Below are 18151 nucleotides of genomic sequence, written 5' to 3'. Positions count from 1 at the left end.
ATATTTTATAAAGTCTTGTTTATTTTAGGCTCCAATCTGTGACTTTATTTTTAGTTTTTTAGATAGAGTCTTGCTCTGTTGCCCAGGCTGTATTGCAGTGGTACAATCACAGCTCACTGCCAACTCTGCCTCGTAGGCTCAAGCCATCCTCCCACCTCAGTCTCCTGAGTAGCTGGGACTATAGATGTGCCACCGTGCTGGGCTAATTTTTGTATTTTTTGTAGAGAAAAGGTTTCACCACGTTACCCAGGCTGGTCTTGAACTCCTGGGCTCAAACGATCCACCTGCCTTGGCCTCCGAAAGTGCTGAGATTACAGGTGTGAGCCACCACACCTGGCTTCAGTCTAATACTTTAGTTTATATCAAGAATCACTCTACACAGAAGATGGACAAAGAGCAGAAACCCACTTCTGTTTTGTTTAAAGCATTAAGAATCTAAACTGTATTACCTTAACATTTCCAGATTTATTTGTATTTTCAGAGGTTTTGTCTCAGAATTCAGATTCTATAAATATTTGGATGATAATCAGTATTTTTTATTAAAATAAATAACGTGTTCTGTCACCTTGTAGAGCTGCCTGTTACATCACCATTAGGTATTGCTGTGATTAAAAACTTGGAGAACTGGGAACAGATCTTGCAAGAGAAAATGGATCAGTTTGAAGGTCCACCCGCTAACTATATCAACACATACCCAACTGACCTTTCAGTGGGAGCTGGACCAGCTATTCTTCGAAATAAAGCAATGCTAGAACCTGAAAATACCCCATTCAAGTAAGAAAGCTCTTATAATGCTGATAAAGAGTATAGCTTAACTTTTCTGGAAGACAGTTTGGCTAAATATGCCAATATACTTTAAAACATTCATAATTTTGAACCTGCAGTCCTATTTTTAGCAGAATACCCTAAGAAAAATATCAGAAATTTGAATAGAATTTTTTTCCCAGTATTATCTATAATTCATGGACATTCCATTTACATAAAGGAAAAATTCTTTATTAATTTCTGGTGTGGTGTTTTTTGGTTTTTTGTTTGTTTTTTTGAGACAGGGTCTCACTCTGTCTCCTAGGATGGAGTGCAGTGGTGCAATCTCAGCTCACTGCAGCCTCAACTTCCTGGTTAACCCATCCTTTCACCTCTGCCTCCCGAGTAGCTGGAACTAGTGGCGAGTGCCATTGCACCTGGCTAATTTTTTTTGTGTTTTTTGTAGAGACGGGGTTTCACCATGTTGCCCACGCTGGTCTCAAACTCCTGGGCTCAAGCAGTCCCCCAGCTTGGCCTCCCAAAGTGCTGGGATTACAGGCATGCACCACTGCACACGGCATATGTGTGTTCTTATTGTCAGAACTCTTACAGAATTTTTTTTCTAACAATCTATATATGCAAATAAGGTGCTTCTGGCTTTTGTCAGTAATTTAACAGTAAACACATTACAGGTTTTTAACTGATGTTTTGATCTTCTGCCTGCCCATGTACGTCCCTTTTGATAAGCAGCATGCTTTTTTTTTTTTTTTTGAGATAGTGGACCCTGATTAATAGTATTTACTATTAAAATAAGGTTAAAAGAACAAAGCTTTTTAGCTTGTTAGGCTGTTAGAATTGATATCTATGACTTATGTTCATTGCCGATATGCTTTAACCAAGAGAACCAACATAAAGTATAATTTAAAAAGAGAATAATAATTTGTCAGCTTAACTGGTTCATTTAGTGTGATTAGAGAATTAGTTGCTAGATGAAATGATTTTTAGGAGAACTAAACATTAAAAGTAAACTGTACAGTCTTGTTGAGCTTAATGCTGTGTCTTCTTTGCAATAGATTGTGAAGGTTTTAAAAATAAATATCTACAAATATAAACATATTTTCTATAGACTAAAATAGTGTGATATGTTAATTTTTTTTAATAGGTCCCGGGATTCTTCTGCATTTCCAGTCAAACGACTTTGGCATTTCCTTGTTAAACAAGAAGTCCTTCAAGAGACATTTATTAGATATATTTTCACTAAGAAAAGAAAGCAGAGTGAGGTATTTTGAGAAAAATATTTTCTATTGTAATTTTTCTTTAACATTTCTAAGGAAATCAGTGCTCGATTTATTCTGAAATTTTCTTTCTGGTTGGGTAATAGTCAAAGTTCACTAAACTACCGTGAACTAGTTTTAAGATAAAACCTTATAATTTTCATTTCATAGCAATGAAGCAACATAGGTACTTTGATAAATTACATATATTCAAGTGAAAGTTGGTACTTTATAGTATTTGTCATCAGGTTTTTACATGTAATAAACATTGTGATGGATGGTTTGAGGAATTTTATATATAAACTTACTCTATAATATTCTCCAAATATGTGTTTAAAATATAAAATAGCCCTTTAAAGGCATTTTATTTATTTAGCACTTAGAAATGAACAGAATGAAGATTTGAAGCAACACATTCAGGATACTTTTGTGAGAGAATAAACTACAGAAATAGCAAATACAAGATGAAGGAAGATTGCTCTTACAAAGCAAGGCAGAGGTTCTGCATTGCATGATTATTTTTAAGTTAATACAAATGTAATAGCAGACATGGTTCAAGAAGAACCAGCAGCTTGGGAGATTGGCAGATGACCTCTTCCTTATAAAAGTAGGACCTTTTATATGAGCATTTCAGTCTGTTTGGCTATTTAATGAGGTAATGGAGCAGTTTGAAGAGTGTTCAGAGTTGAGTGTCTGATGCAATTAAAAATTTGGCAAACATGGCCAGGCATGGCGGCTCACGTCTGTAATCCCAGCACTTCGGGAGGCTGAGGCAGGCAGATCACCTGAAGTCAGGAGTTCGTGACCAGCATTACCAACATGGAGAAACCCCATCTCTACTAAAAATACAAAAGATTAGCTGGGCGTGGTGGCGAATGCCTGTAATCCCAGCTACTTGGGAGGCTGAGGTAAGAGAATTGCTTGAACCCGGGAGGCAGAGGTTGCGGTGAGCTAAGATCGTGCCATTGCACTCCAGCCTGGGTAACAAGAGCCAAACTCCGTCTCAAAAAAAAAAAAAAAAAAAAAAAAAGATTTTGCAAACACAATCAATGAGAAGAAATGAATTATATTTTACTTAGAAAAGTGAAAACAGAGAGAGTCCATATGGCTCAGTTTCCCAAGATTAAAAGTATAAAACTGCTTCTCAGTTTTTCCTCATGCCTAGGGCAGTGAAATCTACCATACTTGTTCTTTTTCCCACTTACCTGAATGGTAATTGTGGTCAACCCTTATGAACAGTCATTTGTTTTCTCTGTGGATTAAAAAATTATGTACTTAAATGAGGAAGTAGAAGAATGAACTGTAGAGACCTTTTGAGTCCTAGTTATAAGCTTTTTCATAACAAAAGACCCTTATGGCATTGAAATTACTGATGTGAGCTTTGTTAGGGAAATCAGAGGCAAATTATTTGCCTCTTTCATTTAAACCACTATGTATAGCATTTCCTATAGTGATCCTGAGTCCAAATTCCATAAACTAAGATATAAGAATCTAAGATAGTGATTTGAAATAAAAGATTGTAGCCAGGCACAGTGGCTCACACCTGTAATCCTAGCACTAGGCGTGGGATCTCCTGAGTTCAGGAGTTTGAGACTAGCCTGGGCAACATGGTGAAACCCTGTCTCTACAAAAAATACAAAACAATTATCCAGGTGTGATGGTGTATGCTTGTAATCCTAGCTACTTGCAGGGCTGAGGTAGGAGGATTGCTTGAGCCCGGGAGGTGGAGGTTGTAGTGAGCTGAGATCACACACCACTGCACTCCAGCCTGGCTAACAAAGTGAGACCCTGTCTTAATAAGATTTCTGGTCAATTAGGGGCTCTGTTATTCACAGAAAACCAGTTCATTGAGTGATCAATTTTCTGAGTGTTTTATTCTTCAAATGATTAAAATTAAAGATTGATCACAAGTATGTTTTAAATATTGGTAAAGTTGATAGCAGCTTGATTGGTTGACTTACCAGAGTGTAGAGTGCTGTGGGAAGCCAGGTGTCTGGGTTTCTTGGACCCTCCCATTCTTGTTTTGCCCTTCCCCACTAGTTTGCTTCTTCCTTAACTAATTCTCCCCCTCTCCACCCCTTAGTCTCTGTGTGTTCTCTTCTATTTTTCTTCCAGCAGTGGTCCCACGAACAGGGAAGTAGGACAGAGATAAATGGAATGTTTCTTAAAGTGCTATATAAGCAACTGGGAGTTAGGATGGAAGAATTTTTATCATGTACCTTTTTAATTTTAAAACAATGGAATTACTGTCTTGTCTGGTACTGTCCCATAGAACTTCCTGTGATGATGGAAATCTGTATCTGCATAGTCCAACATAGTAGTCACCAGCCACATGTGGTTACTGAGTACTTGAAGTGTGGCTAGTGTGACTGAGAAACAATTTTAAATTTTAATCTAAATGGTTACAATTAATCTAAATAGTTACGTATGGTTAGTGATTGCTGTTTTGAATAGCACAGATCTGAAAAAAAGGTGTTTTCATTAAGAAAAAAATTATGAATAAAATGTTAATGCTGCTGGACAAAATAAAAACTTGTCGCTAGCTTCAGAAATATGCAAAAGTTATTAAAACTCTACCCAATCCAGTAAGAGTGCTTAAATCTTTAAAATTGTCAAATAGAATTTTGGTAATCACTAAATTTGGCAAATTCAGAAAATTGACCAATAAAATTGGCAGGTTAATCCTAAAAATGCTGGATGCATTTTAAAAAAATCCCTGAGAAATGAAGTTATAGATACATTTATAAGAATAAGATCTTTTACTCACTGAAGATATCAAAGAAAAATATTTCACAAAACAAGTGTTTGGGAAACAGATTGGTGCATTTGGCTAGTTAAGACAAATAGATTCTCCAGCAGTTTGGCCTTCACTGAGTTAGCCGTGCCACACATTGACTATTCCTTGGAAGTGTTCTTGGATACATCTTTATCAGCCACAGCAGCCATAGGGGAGTCCCTGGAGGCACGGTCAGAAATTTTGAATGGCCCTTCATAATGAAAGGGAGGCAGTCACCTGAAAAGGTATGAGGAAGAGTTTGTTTCTCTGATCAAACCTTCAGAGTTTCCACAGCAGAGCAGAAGTATGACTACCGATTACAGCCATCCTTAGGACCCCACATTAACCTGGGAGCAAATCACTGAGTGATTTCTTTTCCATGTCTGATTTTATTAAACATTTATTTACTTAGAGAAAAATCATGTGATTAGTCATATTCCTTATAAGAGTGAAATAATTATCAGTATTTTGAATCTATGTTTAGAAATAAATATTTTAATTTATATTTGAAATCCACCCCTATAGGGCCGGAATTTATATAGCATCTTGTGTATCTGCTTATACAAGTGGGCTTTAATTTTTTAGATTACCAGTTATGTAACTTAAATTTCTTAAAACTGTATACAGATAACTAATTTTTATTTTGAAATAGCTTTTATGTTCTTGTGTATATGTAATAGTTACATTAATTTTGCTCTTTTGGCTTTGTGTTGTGTTTATTTGATGACTGTTTTATTCAGTTTAATTTCTTGATTTTGCAAATTCATTTTCATCATCTTTAAGTGGTGGAGTGGCCATTTCAGCTTGAAATATTTCACTGTCTTTATAATTTCATTCCATGCATGTGTTTTGTGTTTGTGACGGTGTGGTGGTATTTAGTCTATAGAAGAACATGTGGAGCAGGTCAACCAAAACTGCGTAGCAGAAGATTGCCACATCAAGGTAGTATTCCAAGATCTTGTATTTAGCTCATTCTTTAAAGTTCAAGGAGCTAACGTCTCATCTCTGATACTAACCATGACCTGCCCAACTGGCTAACTACTCAGAGAACTCGTAGTACTCGCATACCACTTCAGTGGTACAGGGGAGGAGATGCCTCACTCTATCTGGCTTGCTCTGTCTTGCCCTTGGTTCTTGTCTTTCTTGCTCCCTATTCCATCTTCACTTCTGTCACATTTTCTGTTTTAAGCATGGCTGTTTCATCTTTCCTTCTCGATTCTGCCTTTTCTTTCCTTGTCATCACAAACCCTAAGCCATTGCACCTTCCTCTCATCAGTCTCTTTTATTCCTTTCAAACTATCCCTCTTTCCAACTTTTCCTTATTTCTGTCTCATCACCCTTACTTCAAAAGGTGGTTTCTTTTTGGTTTTTCTATGGTTTTTACTCCACTCTGTGCCTCTTAATGTATGCACATTCTTATTGCAGAATATGCACTTTTGGAAGAGCTAAGAGAGACATTACTGTATAAATTACTAATAAAAATATATTAGCCATCTTTTATAATTAATCAGTATCTTACCATCACAATGGAAATTGGGGTGATTACAGGACATCAGAGAATTTAAGCAAATTTTCCAAAGCTAGTTTTCAACACATTAAAGTTACTCTTACCCTTTTTTATCGCTGCTGCTGCTACATTTTCTTCTTATCGTGCTTTCAAATCTTATGGGATGTGCATAACTCTAAATAGAGCTGTGCTGCCGCAACTAAAACTGCTGATTAATGTTTTCTAGGTTGAAGCTGATCTGGGCTATCCAGGTGGAAAAGCGAAAGTCATTCATAAGGAATCTGATATGATCATGGCATTTTCTGTTAATAAGGTAAAAGCTATCATCATTATAAACAATGTATTTCTCTTCAGTGAAATTGCTTAAATCATTGACTCTGCCTTTGCTTTATAGGCAAATTGTAATGAAATTGTTTTGGCTTCAACACATGATGTTCAAGAACTTGATGTTACTTCTCTACTGGCCTGTCAGTCATATATATGGATCGGAGAAGAATATGACAGAGAATCCAAAAGGTGTCTCATAGTCACTTTTACATATAGTTTTCTGTAAGAAGTACCCACTAAATGGTTATGCACATGATTTGAATTATTTCAAAAGGTATACATGTATCTCTCTCTTCATTTGAGTAGGTGACAAATTGGTTTAGCTGCCAATGAAAGTCTTTGCCTACATTAACTGAATAAATTATACTTCTTCCATTAAACCCTACACTATTGATAGTATTTCAATCAGGATAATCCCTGACACTTGGTTTCATGATATTCAGTAAATTAATTTGATCTGGATAATTAAAACAGTATACATAAGTGTGTTAATTACACTGAGTCACATTTACTGAGTAATTTTGCAGAGTTTCTTACCACCTAATAAGCATACCCTTTTTTAAACAGATAAAAATATAGACGGCTTCACTTTTCATTAAAGCTTTGGACACTGCACCAAGAGTGTTTTGCCATTCTTACCTATTTTGAGGTTTCTCCTTCATGGTTTGCCCTCCCTCTTGCTTTTCTCCAGACTCTTAGAAATTGTATGTGCTTGAGGATGGTGCCATGATAGTTTCTCTCCTTGTTTTGTTGAATTTTTTTGTTAGTATGTGATATAACTAGGATTTAATATCACATTTCAGAGTAGATATAACCCGGTACTATGATACAATCCATCACAAAAATTACTTTCACATTTTATATATCTTACTCCAAGAAATCTTTAAACTCAAATTTCTTTAAAGGTGTTAATTTGATACTGAGATATCTGTACTTGAAGAGAATATATATTTTTTCCATAGATAAAAACAAATCTATATTAAATACAACAAACATTTGTTTCAACTTGTACAGCAATAAAGTTGTCCCCAAACAACATTAGACTAAATTTATATTTTGCCAAAAGGGAAAAAAGTTAACCAGTATTAAAATTGGCGATTAGGACTTGTACCTAAGTTTTTCTTATGGCTACTTAATTTAGTTTTTAAAATAAAGATTGTCCTATGGGTACATAAAAAGCTTTTTCGTTGGAATTTGTGTTAAGAGAAAAGGGAACTTTCACAGTAACACATGAATGTTTTTCACAGTTCAGATGATGTTGATTATCGTGGTTCCACTACAACTCTTTATCAACCTAGTGCAACATCCTATTCAGCAAGTCAGGTGCATCCACCTTCATCTCTGCCATGGCTGGGCAGTGGACAGACTAGCACTGGAGCTAGTGTGGTATGTTATTTACTTATAGGTATCATTTCTGGATTTGGACTCTCTGAAAAATCAGTTGGAATCACTTTGACATAGGAATGATCCTAAAGTTCAGGGACAAATACCAGTAGATAGGCCATGGTAATGACAGCTGACATTTATTGTGGCTTTTTTATTTGGAGACAGGGTCTAGCTCTGTTGCCCAGGCTGGAGTGCAGTGGTGCAATCTCGGCTCACTGCAGCCTTGACCTCCTGGGCTCAATTGATCCTTCTGTCTCAACCTCCCAAGTAGCTGGGACTACAGGTGCATGCCAGCACGCCTGGCTAATTTTTGTATTTTTTGTAGGGATGGCATTTCACCATGTTGTCCAGGCTGGTCTCGAACTCCTGGGCTCAACTGATCTACCCGCTTCAGCCTCCCAGGGTGCTAGGATTACAGGCATGAGCCAGCTCACTGGCCTCATACGACCTTCTTAGTGCCAGATGCATGCTTTTTCTCACAACAATCCTAGGTGGTAGGTGCTATTATTATGCTCCATTACCATTTTATAGATGAATAAACAGATACAAAATGGTAAAGCAAAGTTAAAGGGGAATTCATGTCTACTTCTAAGTGTTTGAAAGCACGTCAGTAACGTTCTTGTCACTGTAGCTGGAGGGGTCCCATTCTCATGTTCTGCTCTGAAGCATCTGGAGGTGCTCCTGAATGTCCTCAGGGAGGAGCACTTGAGGAAGAGTTCCTTTATTATGAGATGAAGCTCCTTGGTAACCTCACAGGCCAGGGCTGTACCAGCAAGTGTCTGTGTCCTCAGCCTCTCCAGACAGTTGTTCTATGTAGTGGTTCAGAACATCCATAACAGGCTTTATCTCAGAAATAAGCAGGGCATAAGAGAATAAATGTCAGAATTTATCCTGAAGCATATCCTTCCTCATCTCTTCTGAATACACAAAATAAAACTTTTTAAATTTTCTTTTAAAGCTTATGAAAAGGAATCTACATAATGTTAAGAGAATGACTTCACACCCAGTCCATCAATACTGTAAGTATTTATGACCTAATAATTGTAACTGTCCTCATTTGGAGGTTGATTTATAGAATAGAGAATATTGGAACTCTTTAATTTCCTATTTCCTGCTTTTTCTCTTGTGTTTCAGATCTTACAGGTGCTCAGGACGGCAGTGTACGAATGTTTGAATGGACGCGACCTCAGCAACTTGTCTGCTTTCGTCAAGCTGGCAATGCAAGAGTTACTAGATTATATTTTAATTCACAAGGCAACAAGGTTAGTTTCTGGGGGTTTCTGCTAAATTCATCTGAAAATAATTGTGGATATTTAGGAGTAAGTGATAAAAGTACATTGAAAAATGAATTCATTGACCCTGGATTTAAACTGAGCAGGCAGTTTTTTGGTGTCTATTCATATACTCTCTTTTCTTCCAATAGAAGCAAAAATCTACAAAATTTAGTATGGATTGATCATCTATTTAAAGATACTAAATATACTGTGAGAGTAAAAAAACTGCCTCTGTTGAGTGTGTTGGTGATTCCTATAAGCACAGTCAAGTTCTTGAGAGAAACCTAGTTTCTTACTAAATTTCATCAGTGAGAGGTTAGAGGAAAACAGTGAAACAGGTAAGCAGTTAAGAAGTGACGGAAGGGCCAGGCACAGTTTTTCACACCTGTAATTACAACACTTTAGGAGGCCAAGGCAGGAGGATTGCTTGAACTCCAGCATTTGAGGCAACCTGAACAACAAAGGGAGGCCGCATCCCTACAAAATTTTTAAAAATTAGCCCAGGCATGTGCCTAGTCCTAGCTACTCAGAAGGTTGAGCCTGGAGGATCCCTTGAACCCAGGAGTTTGAGGTTATAGTAAGCTATAATTGCACTACTGCACTCCAGCCTGGGTAACAGAGTGAAACCCTGTCTCAAAGAAAAAAAAAGTGACAAGGAATTTTTTAGCACTTGGACTTTTTGGGAATGACAGCAACAGAAACATAGTTAGGGGCAGAATATTTGTTTAGTAGGGCCTTAGTGAATCATCTTTCCATGTTTTTACCTTTGCTGTGGATGCTAAGAACATGTGTTTAGTAGTTATACTGTTCTTACAGTGTGGTGTTGCGGATGGAGAGGGTTTTCTGAGTATCTGGCAAGTTAACCAAACTGCATCAAATCCTAAACCTTATATGGTAAGTATCACTAATGTTCCCAGGGAGCATATAGACAACACTTTGTTTGTTCATGAAGTGCCCGTTTCAGACAGTGAATCTCATTGGTGGTCCTACTGGGAAAAGGATGATCTTGTTCAGCAATCCCAGTCTAACAGCAGCACCCATCCTTACCCTAGTTTTAGACTGAAATGACCTGAAAAACAAAAACCCTTGCTTTTCACCTTGAAGTGCAGTCATATTTTAAAAATTTCTGGGGCTTTCCCTGTATATGGTACAACTTGGGGTTTTTTATTATACTTTTATCCATTTTGAAAACTCTATCTTCTTAATATACACACCATAAAATTCTATCATTAAGAATCAGGTTCTGCCGGGTGCGGTGGCTCATGCCTGTAATCCCAGCACCTTGGGAGGCTGAGGCAGGAGAATCACTTGAATCCAGGAGGCGGAGGTTGCAGTGAGCCGAGATTGTGCCACTGCGCTCCAACTTGGGCAATAGAGTGAGACTTCATCTCAAAAAAAGAATCAGGTTCCAAACATCTATTCCAATTTGTTCCAGAATTGTGCTTACCAGATTATAAAATAGCCAATCCCAGTGAGCCACCTTATTAATCCAAATTGGACTACAAAATACTTGGTGATGAAGACAAGTAGATCTTTACCTGATGGAGATACGGTGGGGGAAGGGAACACGGGAGAGGGTGGAAGGTGACACTGTCTTGTGTGAAACTTCAGGCTTCACATATATGCAGGGAGGTTCAGGAAGCCTTGAACCACTTGGGACCAGATAGATTACCCAGATACTTTAAACAAGTTTTCTAAACTATAGATATGTTCTTAATTATGTGTATAAGATATTTCTCTTAAGTTAGTACACTATAGACTGTACCTTGTCTATGCAGAAATGGAAGTAATCTTGAATTTATACTTTTGTCTTCAGTCAGATCTGCACCACTCTAATTCCAGACAGAAAAGCATGCATTATATATTTTAAAATACCTTGACGTCCTAAGACTAGTTGGGTCTGTAAGCATTTCCTTTGTGGCTTATTATTAAAGCTTATTACATATATTTGAGATCATTAGCACTAAAATTGACAGGGCTTAGGTAGGTTCATGTACTTTGATGTCCTATTCTTACATAATCTAAAAAACACGACCTCTAATTCTGTTTTTACCAACTCCAGTTATTAAAAATTATTGGACAGTAGCCAAATATACACATGGTTAACCCTTATACTATCGCTTATTCTTTTATTCTAGACTGAGTTTTTAAAAACTGTTCTTAGCTCATGCATATAGTTATAAGCAGACTATGTTAGTACTGTATCAAATTTTATCTGATGATAAAATAACATCAGTTGCACTTTGTTTTTCGTAGAGTTGGCAGTGCCACAGTAAAGCCACAAGTGACTTTGCATTTATTACCTCTTCAAGTCTAGTTGCCACATCTGGACACTCCAATGACAATAGGTAGGTTGACAGAAAAGCAAAGCAAGAAATATAAAAATGTTAGAAAAGTATTCTTGCTAAAAGTATGGATTTCTATTGGTAGGATTTTTCCACTCTAGGCATTAAAAAAAAAAAAAAAAAAAAAAAAAACTTTGTTACATAATTCTTATTTCAGAGTGTTTTTTCTTACCAAAAGGAGAAAAGCAAAAATGAAAGTTATTCCTAATATGTGTAATTTTTATTTTAAAGCTATTCAGTCTTTTTAAAACTACTACTGTTAACACTGTTAGTTTCTCCAGGACTAACAAGCATCTGATACTGTCACCATCATTTTCAACATTTTTATTTTATTGTAGGAGGTTTGGGGGAATAGGTGGTGTTTAGTTACATGGATAAGTTCTTCAGTGGCAATTGCTGAGATTCTGGTACGCCCATCACCTGAGCAGTGTACACTGTACCCAATGTGTAGTCTTTTATCCCTCACCCTCCTCCCACCCCTCCCAAGTCCCCAGAGTCCATTATATATCATTCTGATCCTTTGCATCTTCATAGCTTATCTCCCACTTATAAGTGAGAACATATGACACATGATTTTCCATTCCTGAGTTATTTCACTTAGAATAATGGTCTCTAACTCCATCCAGGTTGCTGCATATGTGATTATTTCATTCCTTTTTATGAAGTATTCCATGGTATATATGTACCACATTTTCTTTTTCCACTTGTTGGTTGATGGACATTTAGGTTGGTTCCGTAGTTTTGCAGTTGTGAATTGTGCTGCTATAAACAGGAGTGTGCAAGTGTCTTTTTCATATAATGACTTCTTTTCTTCTGGGTAGATACCCAGTAGTAGGATTGCTGGATTGAATGGTAGTTCCACTTATAATTCTTTAAGGAATCTCCATATACTGTTTTTCATAGTGGTTGTACTAGTTTACATTCCCACAGCAGTGAAGTGTCCCCTTTTCACCACCTCCATGCCAATATCTATTTTTTGGTTTTTTAATTATGGCCATTCTTGCAGGAATAAGGTAGTATCGTATTGGAGTTTTAATTTGCATTTTCCTGGTAATTAGTGGTTTTAAGCCTTTTTTCATGTTTGTTGCCCATTTGTATTTTGAGAATTGTCTATTCATGTCCTTTGCTCACTTTTGATGGGATTTTTTTGTTAAGTTCCTTGTAAATTCTAGATATTAGTCCCTTGTCAGATATATGCATTGTATTTTCTCCCACTCTGCAGGTTGCCTGTTTACTGTTGCTGTGCAGAAGCTTTTTATTTTAATTAGGTCCTATTTATTTTTGTTGCATTTGCCTTTGGGTTCTTGGTCATGAATTCTTTGTCTTAAGTCAATGTCTAGTGTTTTCGATGTTATCTTCTAGAATTTTTATGGTTTCAGGTGTTAGATTTAAGTTTGATCCATCTTGTGTTGATTTTTGTATAAGGTGAGAGAGGATTCAGGGACTAACAGGCATTTGACACTGTCCCCATCATTCTCAACATTTATTTTGACCTCACATAGTTTTCATTAGCAACACGTGCCCAGGAAAAACATCTCGTTTCCCTACAGTGGCTACCACCTGGGGATATAAAAGCATTCCTTATACTCAGGAAGTCAGTTTCCTGGAGTGATAATGGAAAGTTTCCTGGAGTGATAATGGAAAGGAGATGGGGTGGAGTTTGTCCCTACCCCCATCCTAGTTGGGAATCACTAGTCTCTATAGGTGTGAGTGAACAAAAAAGATATGAATAAGCAAAATATTTGATTGAAAGACAGGTTGTCCCTGGTGATGACTTAGAACAATTGTTTATGATATATTTTTGTTATTGTGTTTCTTTAAAAGAAATGTTTGCCTCTGGGACACATTAATATCACCCGGAAACAGCCTCATTCATGGTGAGTTAAGGTCTATGATTTTTAAAAATATACCATGAAGGAATAATACACCATGAAGGAATGCTTTCTTGTTTTAATTAGTGAATCCAGTGAGTGTTTATTGTCAGGTTGAAAATGGAGAAATACTTAATTAGCATATCTGGCTTTCTTGCTGAGTTAAAGATATATGGTCTCAGAAATCCAAAATAGTCTTTATATTGTATTCTATTCAGAAAATATGGTATGGATAGTGGTACTACTAACAAGGCTATTTAAGAGATTAGTTGCAAAGTATTCATTGAGCTTAATAGAAAAGAGCATATTTTAAAGAATTGAACCTAATCATAAAATACATTTTGTCTTTTTTTTCCTTTTTGTGGAGAGCAAGGTCTCACTGTATTGCTCTGACAGGTCTCAAGCTCCTAGGCTCAAGCTATCCTCCCACCTCTGCCTCCCTAAGTACTGGGATTAGGGGCATGAGCCATCACACCTGGCCCTAACCATAAAATAAAACAAAGGTTAACCTTATGATAATGACTAGAAATGTAAATAGTGCCATTTAAATATTCCTTTAAGACAGTACTTGCCAAATTAGTGTCCTAACTCTGTCTTCCACATAGTACCACCCAAAAAGTGCTCCATGCTCAAGTAAGTTTAGTTAAATGAAGTAAATTGTTTTACAGAAAGATTCTCAGTCTTTTAATACACTGATATGCATTTTGAAAGATGTCGTTACTTCTCAATTTTATTGCAGAATTCTGTGAACAGTGGTTAACATTGCTTACAGATTTTCTACATGTTAATTTGAATCCTTAATCATATTAAAATGCAAATACTCCTGGGAAGGATAATTTCTTAACTTGTAACTGAAAACATTCACACATTTCCTCATCGTGGTGTTGTGATGAGAGAACATGTACGGTACAGCACTTGGTTGGGTTAATACTCACCAACTCTGAGAAGCTTGGTCTCTGCTGTTCTGTATACTTTTTATGAGGCAGTATCACTTAGGGCTTAAGGTTTAAACTTTCTTTTTCTCTCTGTGTTCATTTCACATTGAGATTATGGATAAAAGATTTGTTCTGATATTGCTTAACGTTTTTCTTTAATCATATGATTACAGAAATTCAGTGACTTACAAAACAATAAATTGTTCCTTAGAATGAAAAATGCATCAGTAATTTCTGTATTTAAATGTGGATTTAGACATCATAGTTACCAAGATAAATTGTTTTGAGAAAGTCTCTGACGTTTTTCTTCTTCAGGTTTCACATGCCATGATCATGGTGCCACAGTACTTCAATATGCACCCAAACAGCAACTCCTGATCTCGGGGGGTAGGAAAGGACATGTCTGCATTTTTGACATCAGGCAAAGGCAGCTCATTCACACATTCCAGGCCCATGACTCAGCTATTAAGGCTCTGGCCCTGGATCCCTATGAGGAATATTTTACCACAGGTTCAGCAGAAGGTAACATAAAGGTGAGTCAGTACAAGAGGTTGGAATGTGCTAAAGACTGATTGGAAAGAGAAAAAACAAAAACTCCACATTCTTTGAAATAAAGCTTCGTGGAGATACCAAATGTCTCAACACTCTACCGCCTCCCTATGCTTCTGTATGGTTCTTTCTAAACTGTTCTGGTCAATGAGATTATCAAACTCTTTGGACTTAGGTCATTAGAAAGCTTTAAAGCATTCTATTTTGAGTAAAGTGTATGAGTTTAATACATGAAAATTTTTGATGACATTAGTTTGGCTTCTTAGAAGCTTCTCCTCTCTCCTTCAGTACTCTTGTGTGTGGCGGAGGTGGCATTTCCATTAAGTGAGCTAGCGCAGATGCTCCTTGACTTACAGTGGGAGTACGTCCCGACAAACCCATTCTAAGTTAAAAATATCGTTAGGTTGAAAAACATACTTTCAACTTAATATTTTCAATTTACTGTGAGTTTACTGAGACTAACATCAGGATAAGCCAAGGAGCATACTGAATGCGTATTGCTTTCACACTGTCATAAAGTCAAAAAGTCTTAAGTCACACCATCGTAAGTAGGGGACTGTCTGTACCACACTACTTTTACATAGTCTTAGGGCCTAGCTCAGCATGAGGAACACATTTAACCGAATTAACTCAAATAGTTAATTGAATTAGAGACGGGCTACATATGGTTAACATGAAACTATGAGAGGATGTGAAGAAAAATGTGAAAGGAGGACAGTAAATGCATCGTGGGAGTGATATTATTTCCCACTGAGATAAGCTCTTAGGAAAGAGGCAGTGGGTGGGAAGGTTGGGCTTTAGTGAGATCACTTGGACCAAGGGAGCAGAAGGGCCATGTTTTTGCTTTTGGTCTTTTCGTAATGTATTTTTAACTCTTTGTTTTGTACCAGGTTTGGAGATTGACAGGCCATGGCCTAATTCATTCATTTAAAAGTGAACATGCTAAGCAGTCCATATTTCGAAACATTGGGGCCGGAGTCATGCAGATTGACATCATCCAGGGCAATCGGATCTTCTCCTGTGGTGCAGATGGCACGCTGAAAACCAGGGTTTTGCCCAATGCTTTTAACATCCCTAACAGAATTCTTGACATTCTATAGATTTAAAGATTGGGGTTTTATTTTTATATCCATTTCAATTAAAAGGCACAGTACAGTAATCACTAGGCAATTCTGCTTTCTAAGCAGTTAACATTGAAAACAGAGAATCTCTGTGTAGAATTCGAATATGACCCAAGCTGAGTATTATCTATACAGGTTGGTGGAATGAATGTGCATGTACCTTATTATGCTGACATACTAAAAAAAATAAAACCTAGTATTGTATGAAGGATAGCTATTCTTTACAGCATTTAGCAAACCTGATTCAGAAAACATTTGAGATTAGCAAATTAGTAACTTGAAATAATGAAAAGGACGTTTATACCAAATTAAGGAAGAAAATGTTGCTGATTCGGGTTTTTCTTCCTGTTCTTACCACTGACTGAAGCATGCCTGCAGTCTCCTCCTCTTTTGAATGAAGGATAATCATAAGGTGTTAGGAGCGCTAGACCACCAGGAAAACTTTCTTAGCTGTGGAGCAGTGCGTGGTGACCAGTTCTCTGCTGGGAGAGATTATTTCCATTCTTTCCTGCTGAATATTTTTCCTGTTAGTGTTTATACTGAGCTAGTACTGTAACTTGCAAATGAGTGCAAATTTAAATGCAATGTTTTCCTCACAATTTGCACATTTACATTTTTTGGACTGCTAGTTTTTCTATTTAAATATTTGCCTTCATGTTAGGAATGTACTATGTGAACATGACATATTTGTAGTTAACCAAACACACCTTCTTAGTCCAGTTTAGTACGTTTTCTTTTCGTGTATTCAAAGTTAAACACCCACAACATTTAAGGATATGTTGAAACTACACCAATAGAGCATTTCATACCATAATTAAAATGAATGTTAGGCTTCTTGTGGCCAGTTAATAGTTGATGAGATTGGTGATATTATTTATTGCCACAGCCTATTGTATAAACTATGCAGAGTTAAATATTTGCTTGTAAAATATTAGCCAATGTTGTCATTACTTTGATGTATTTCCTTGGTTATGACCAAAAATATGTTGATATACTGAAACTAATGTCTGTGTGTTTAAATGTTTACCAGCAAATTGTCTTATGTTAATGAGAATGTTTAATGCCTGTGTGGTAAATAGTAAATACAATGGCATAAAAGTAACTTTCTCTGAAGATGATGTGATGTTCAGGTTGTGAAATATGTATGTAAAAGAAAAATAAATGTTATTTGTTAGAGTTTTATTTTAGTTTGATCTGTTTAAAAAGACTGCTCTGGCATTCTTTGATACTGTTTTTGACAGTTGAGATTTTTAATTGGATAAAATGTTTTAACTGTTAGAGACTTTGCAAGCCATTAGGCAGTTTATTCATTCGTAAGTATTTACTGAATACCTTATATACCAAAGCCATTCTAGGAAATGGGATACAGTGGAGAGCCAGACAGAGAAAGCACACAATGTTGAGATTTAGTTGGGCAAGAGCTAACCTCACTATACCTTCTCCAGACAGATTTGGAGTCTTGGCTCTTTGCTTGCTCCTAAGTAAGGGAGGTCAGAATATGCCCATTGACAAGAACAGTCAGGAAAATGAGCTTGTGAGAGACATCTCAATGCCTAAAGGAAAACTGGCTCAAAGGAGCTTTCAGAAAAAAGGGAAGAGAACTTTCTCTGTCAGATAAAAGCAGTAAGAGACTCCAGATTCACCTTCTAGCTTGAAACAACTAAAAGAAAAAAAGAACACAAAATATATAAACAATGGTTCTCAAGGCATTAAGCATCAGGTAGGGAGTGACTGATCCCTGAGAGGTGAGCATTTTAATTGTCCCAACTTACCACCTTGAGAAAGTTTCTAGGCCACAGGCAGGAAGAGAACCCAGGCAGAGCTTAATGGTCTCTCCAAGTTGCCAAGATAGAACTGCAAGTCTGGGGAATAGAATGTGGCTAGAGTTTGCAGGCCAAAGGCAACAGAGCTGCATAGGGAGAGGTGCACAGAAGGTCTGTGTTAGTCTGTTCTCACACTGCTATAAGGACATACTTGAGACTAGGTAATTTATAAAGGAAAGAGATTTAATGGACTCATAGTTCCACATGGTTGAGGAGACC

The 18151-nt window shown here is 36.8% G+C and overlaps 1 protein-coding gene across 14 annotated transcripts in view; it reads left to right on the top strand.

Moving 5' to 3' along the window:
- Window positions 1–17291, top strand: part of DMXL2 (Dmx like 2) — a 173291-nt gene extending 156000 nt beyond the window's left edge. For 4 of the 14 annotated variants that reach the window (XM_015142245.3, XM_015142244.3, XM_077939405.1 and 1 more), the window contains 13 exons: window positions 573–774; window positions 1907–2024; window positions 5674–5736; window positions 6528–6614; window positions 6696–6817; window positions 7876–8014; window positions 8973–9033; window positions 9149–9276; window positions 10105–10182; window positions 11545–11636; window positions 13458–13510; window positions 14755–14972; window positions 15879–17291. In XM_015142245.3, the coding sequence (XP_014997731.1) occupies window positions 573–774; window positions 1907–2024; window positions 5674–5736; window positions 6528–6614; window positions 6696–6817; window positions 7876–8014; window positions 8973–9033; window positions 9149–9276; window positions 10105–10182; window positions 11545–11636; window positions 13458–13510; window positions 14755–14972; window positions 15879–16088 (1571 nt within the window). In that variant the 3' untranslated portion in view covers window positions 16089–17291. Of the gene's footprint in view, window positions 1–572; window positions 775–1906; window positions 2034–2745; window positions 3065–5673; window positions 5737–6527; window positions 6615–6695; window positions 6818–7875; window positions 8015–8972; window positions 9034–9148; window positions 9277–10104; window positions 10183–11544; window positions 11637–13457; window positions 13511–14754; window positions 14973–15878 lie in introns of those variants that run through there. The other 10 variants (XM_015142247.3, XM_015142246.3, XM_077939407.1 and 7 more) reach the window with 5 other exon arrangements.
- The last annotated feature ends 860 nt before the right edge of the window (window positions 17292–18151 follow it).

The sequence above is a fragment of the Macaca mulatta genome, chromosome 7 (genome assembly GCF_049350105.2).
Source record: "Macaca mulatta isolate MMU2019108-1 chromosome 7, T2T-MMU8v2.0, whole genome shotgun sequence".
Classification (NCBI taxonomy): Eukaryota; Metazoa; Chordata; class Mammalia; order Primates; family Cercopithecidae; genus Macaca; species Macaca mulatta.
Note: the sequence above shows the minus strand (reverse complement) of the source record. Positions and strands in the feature narration are given on the sequence as shown.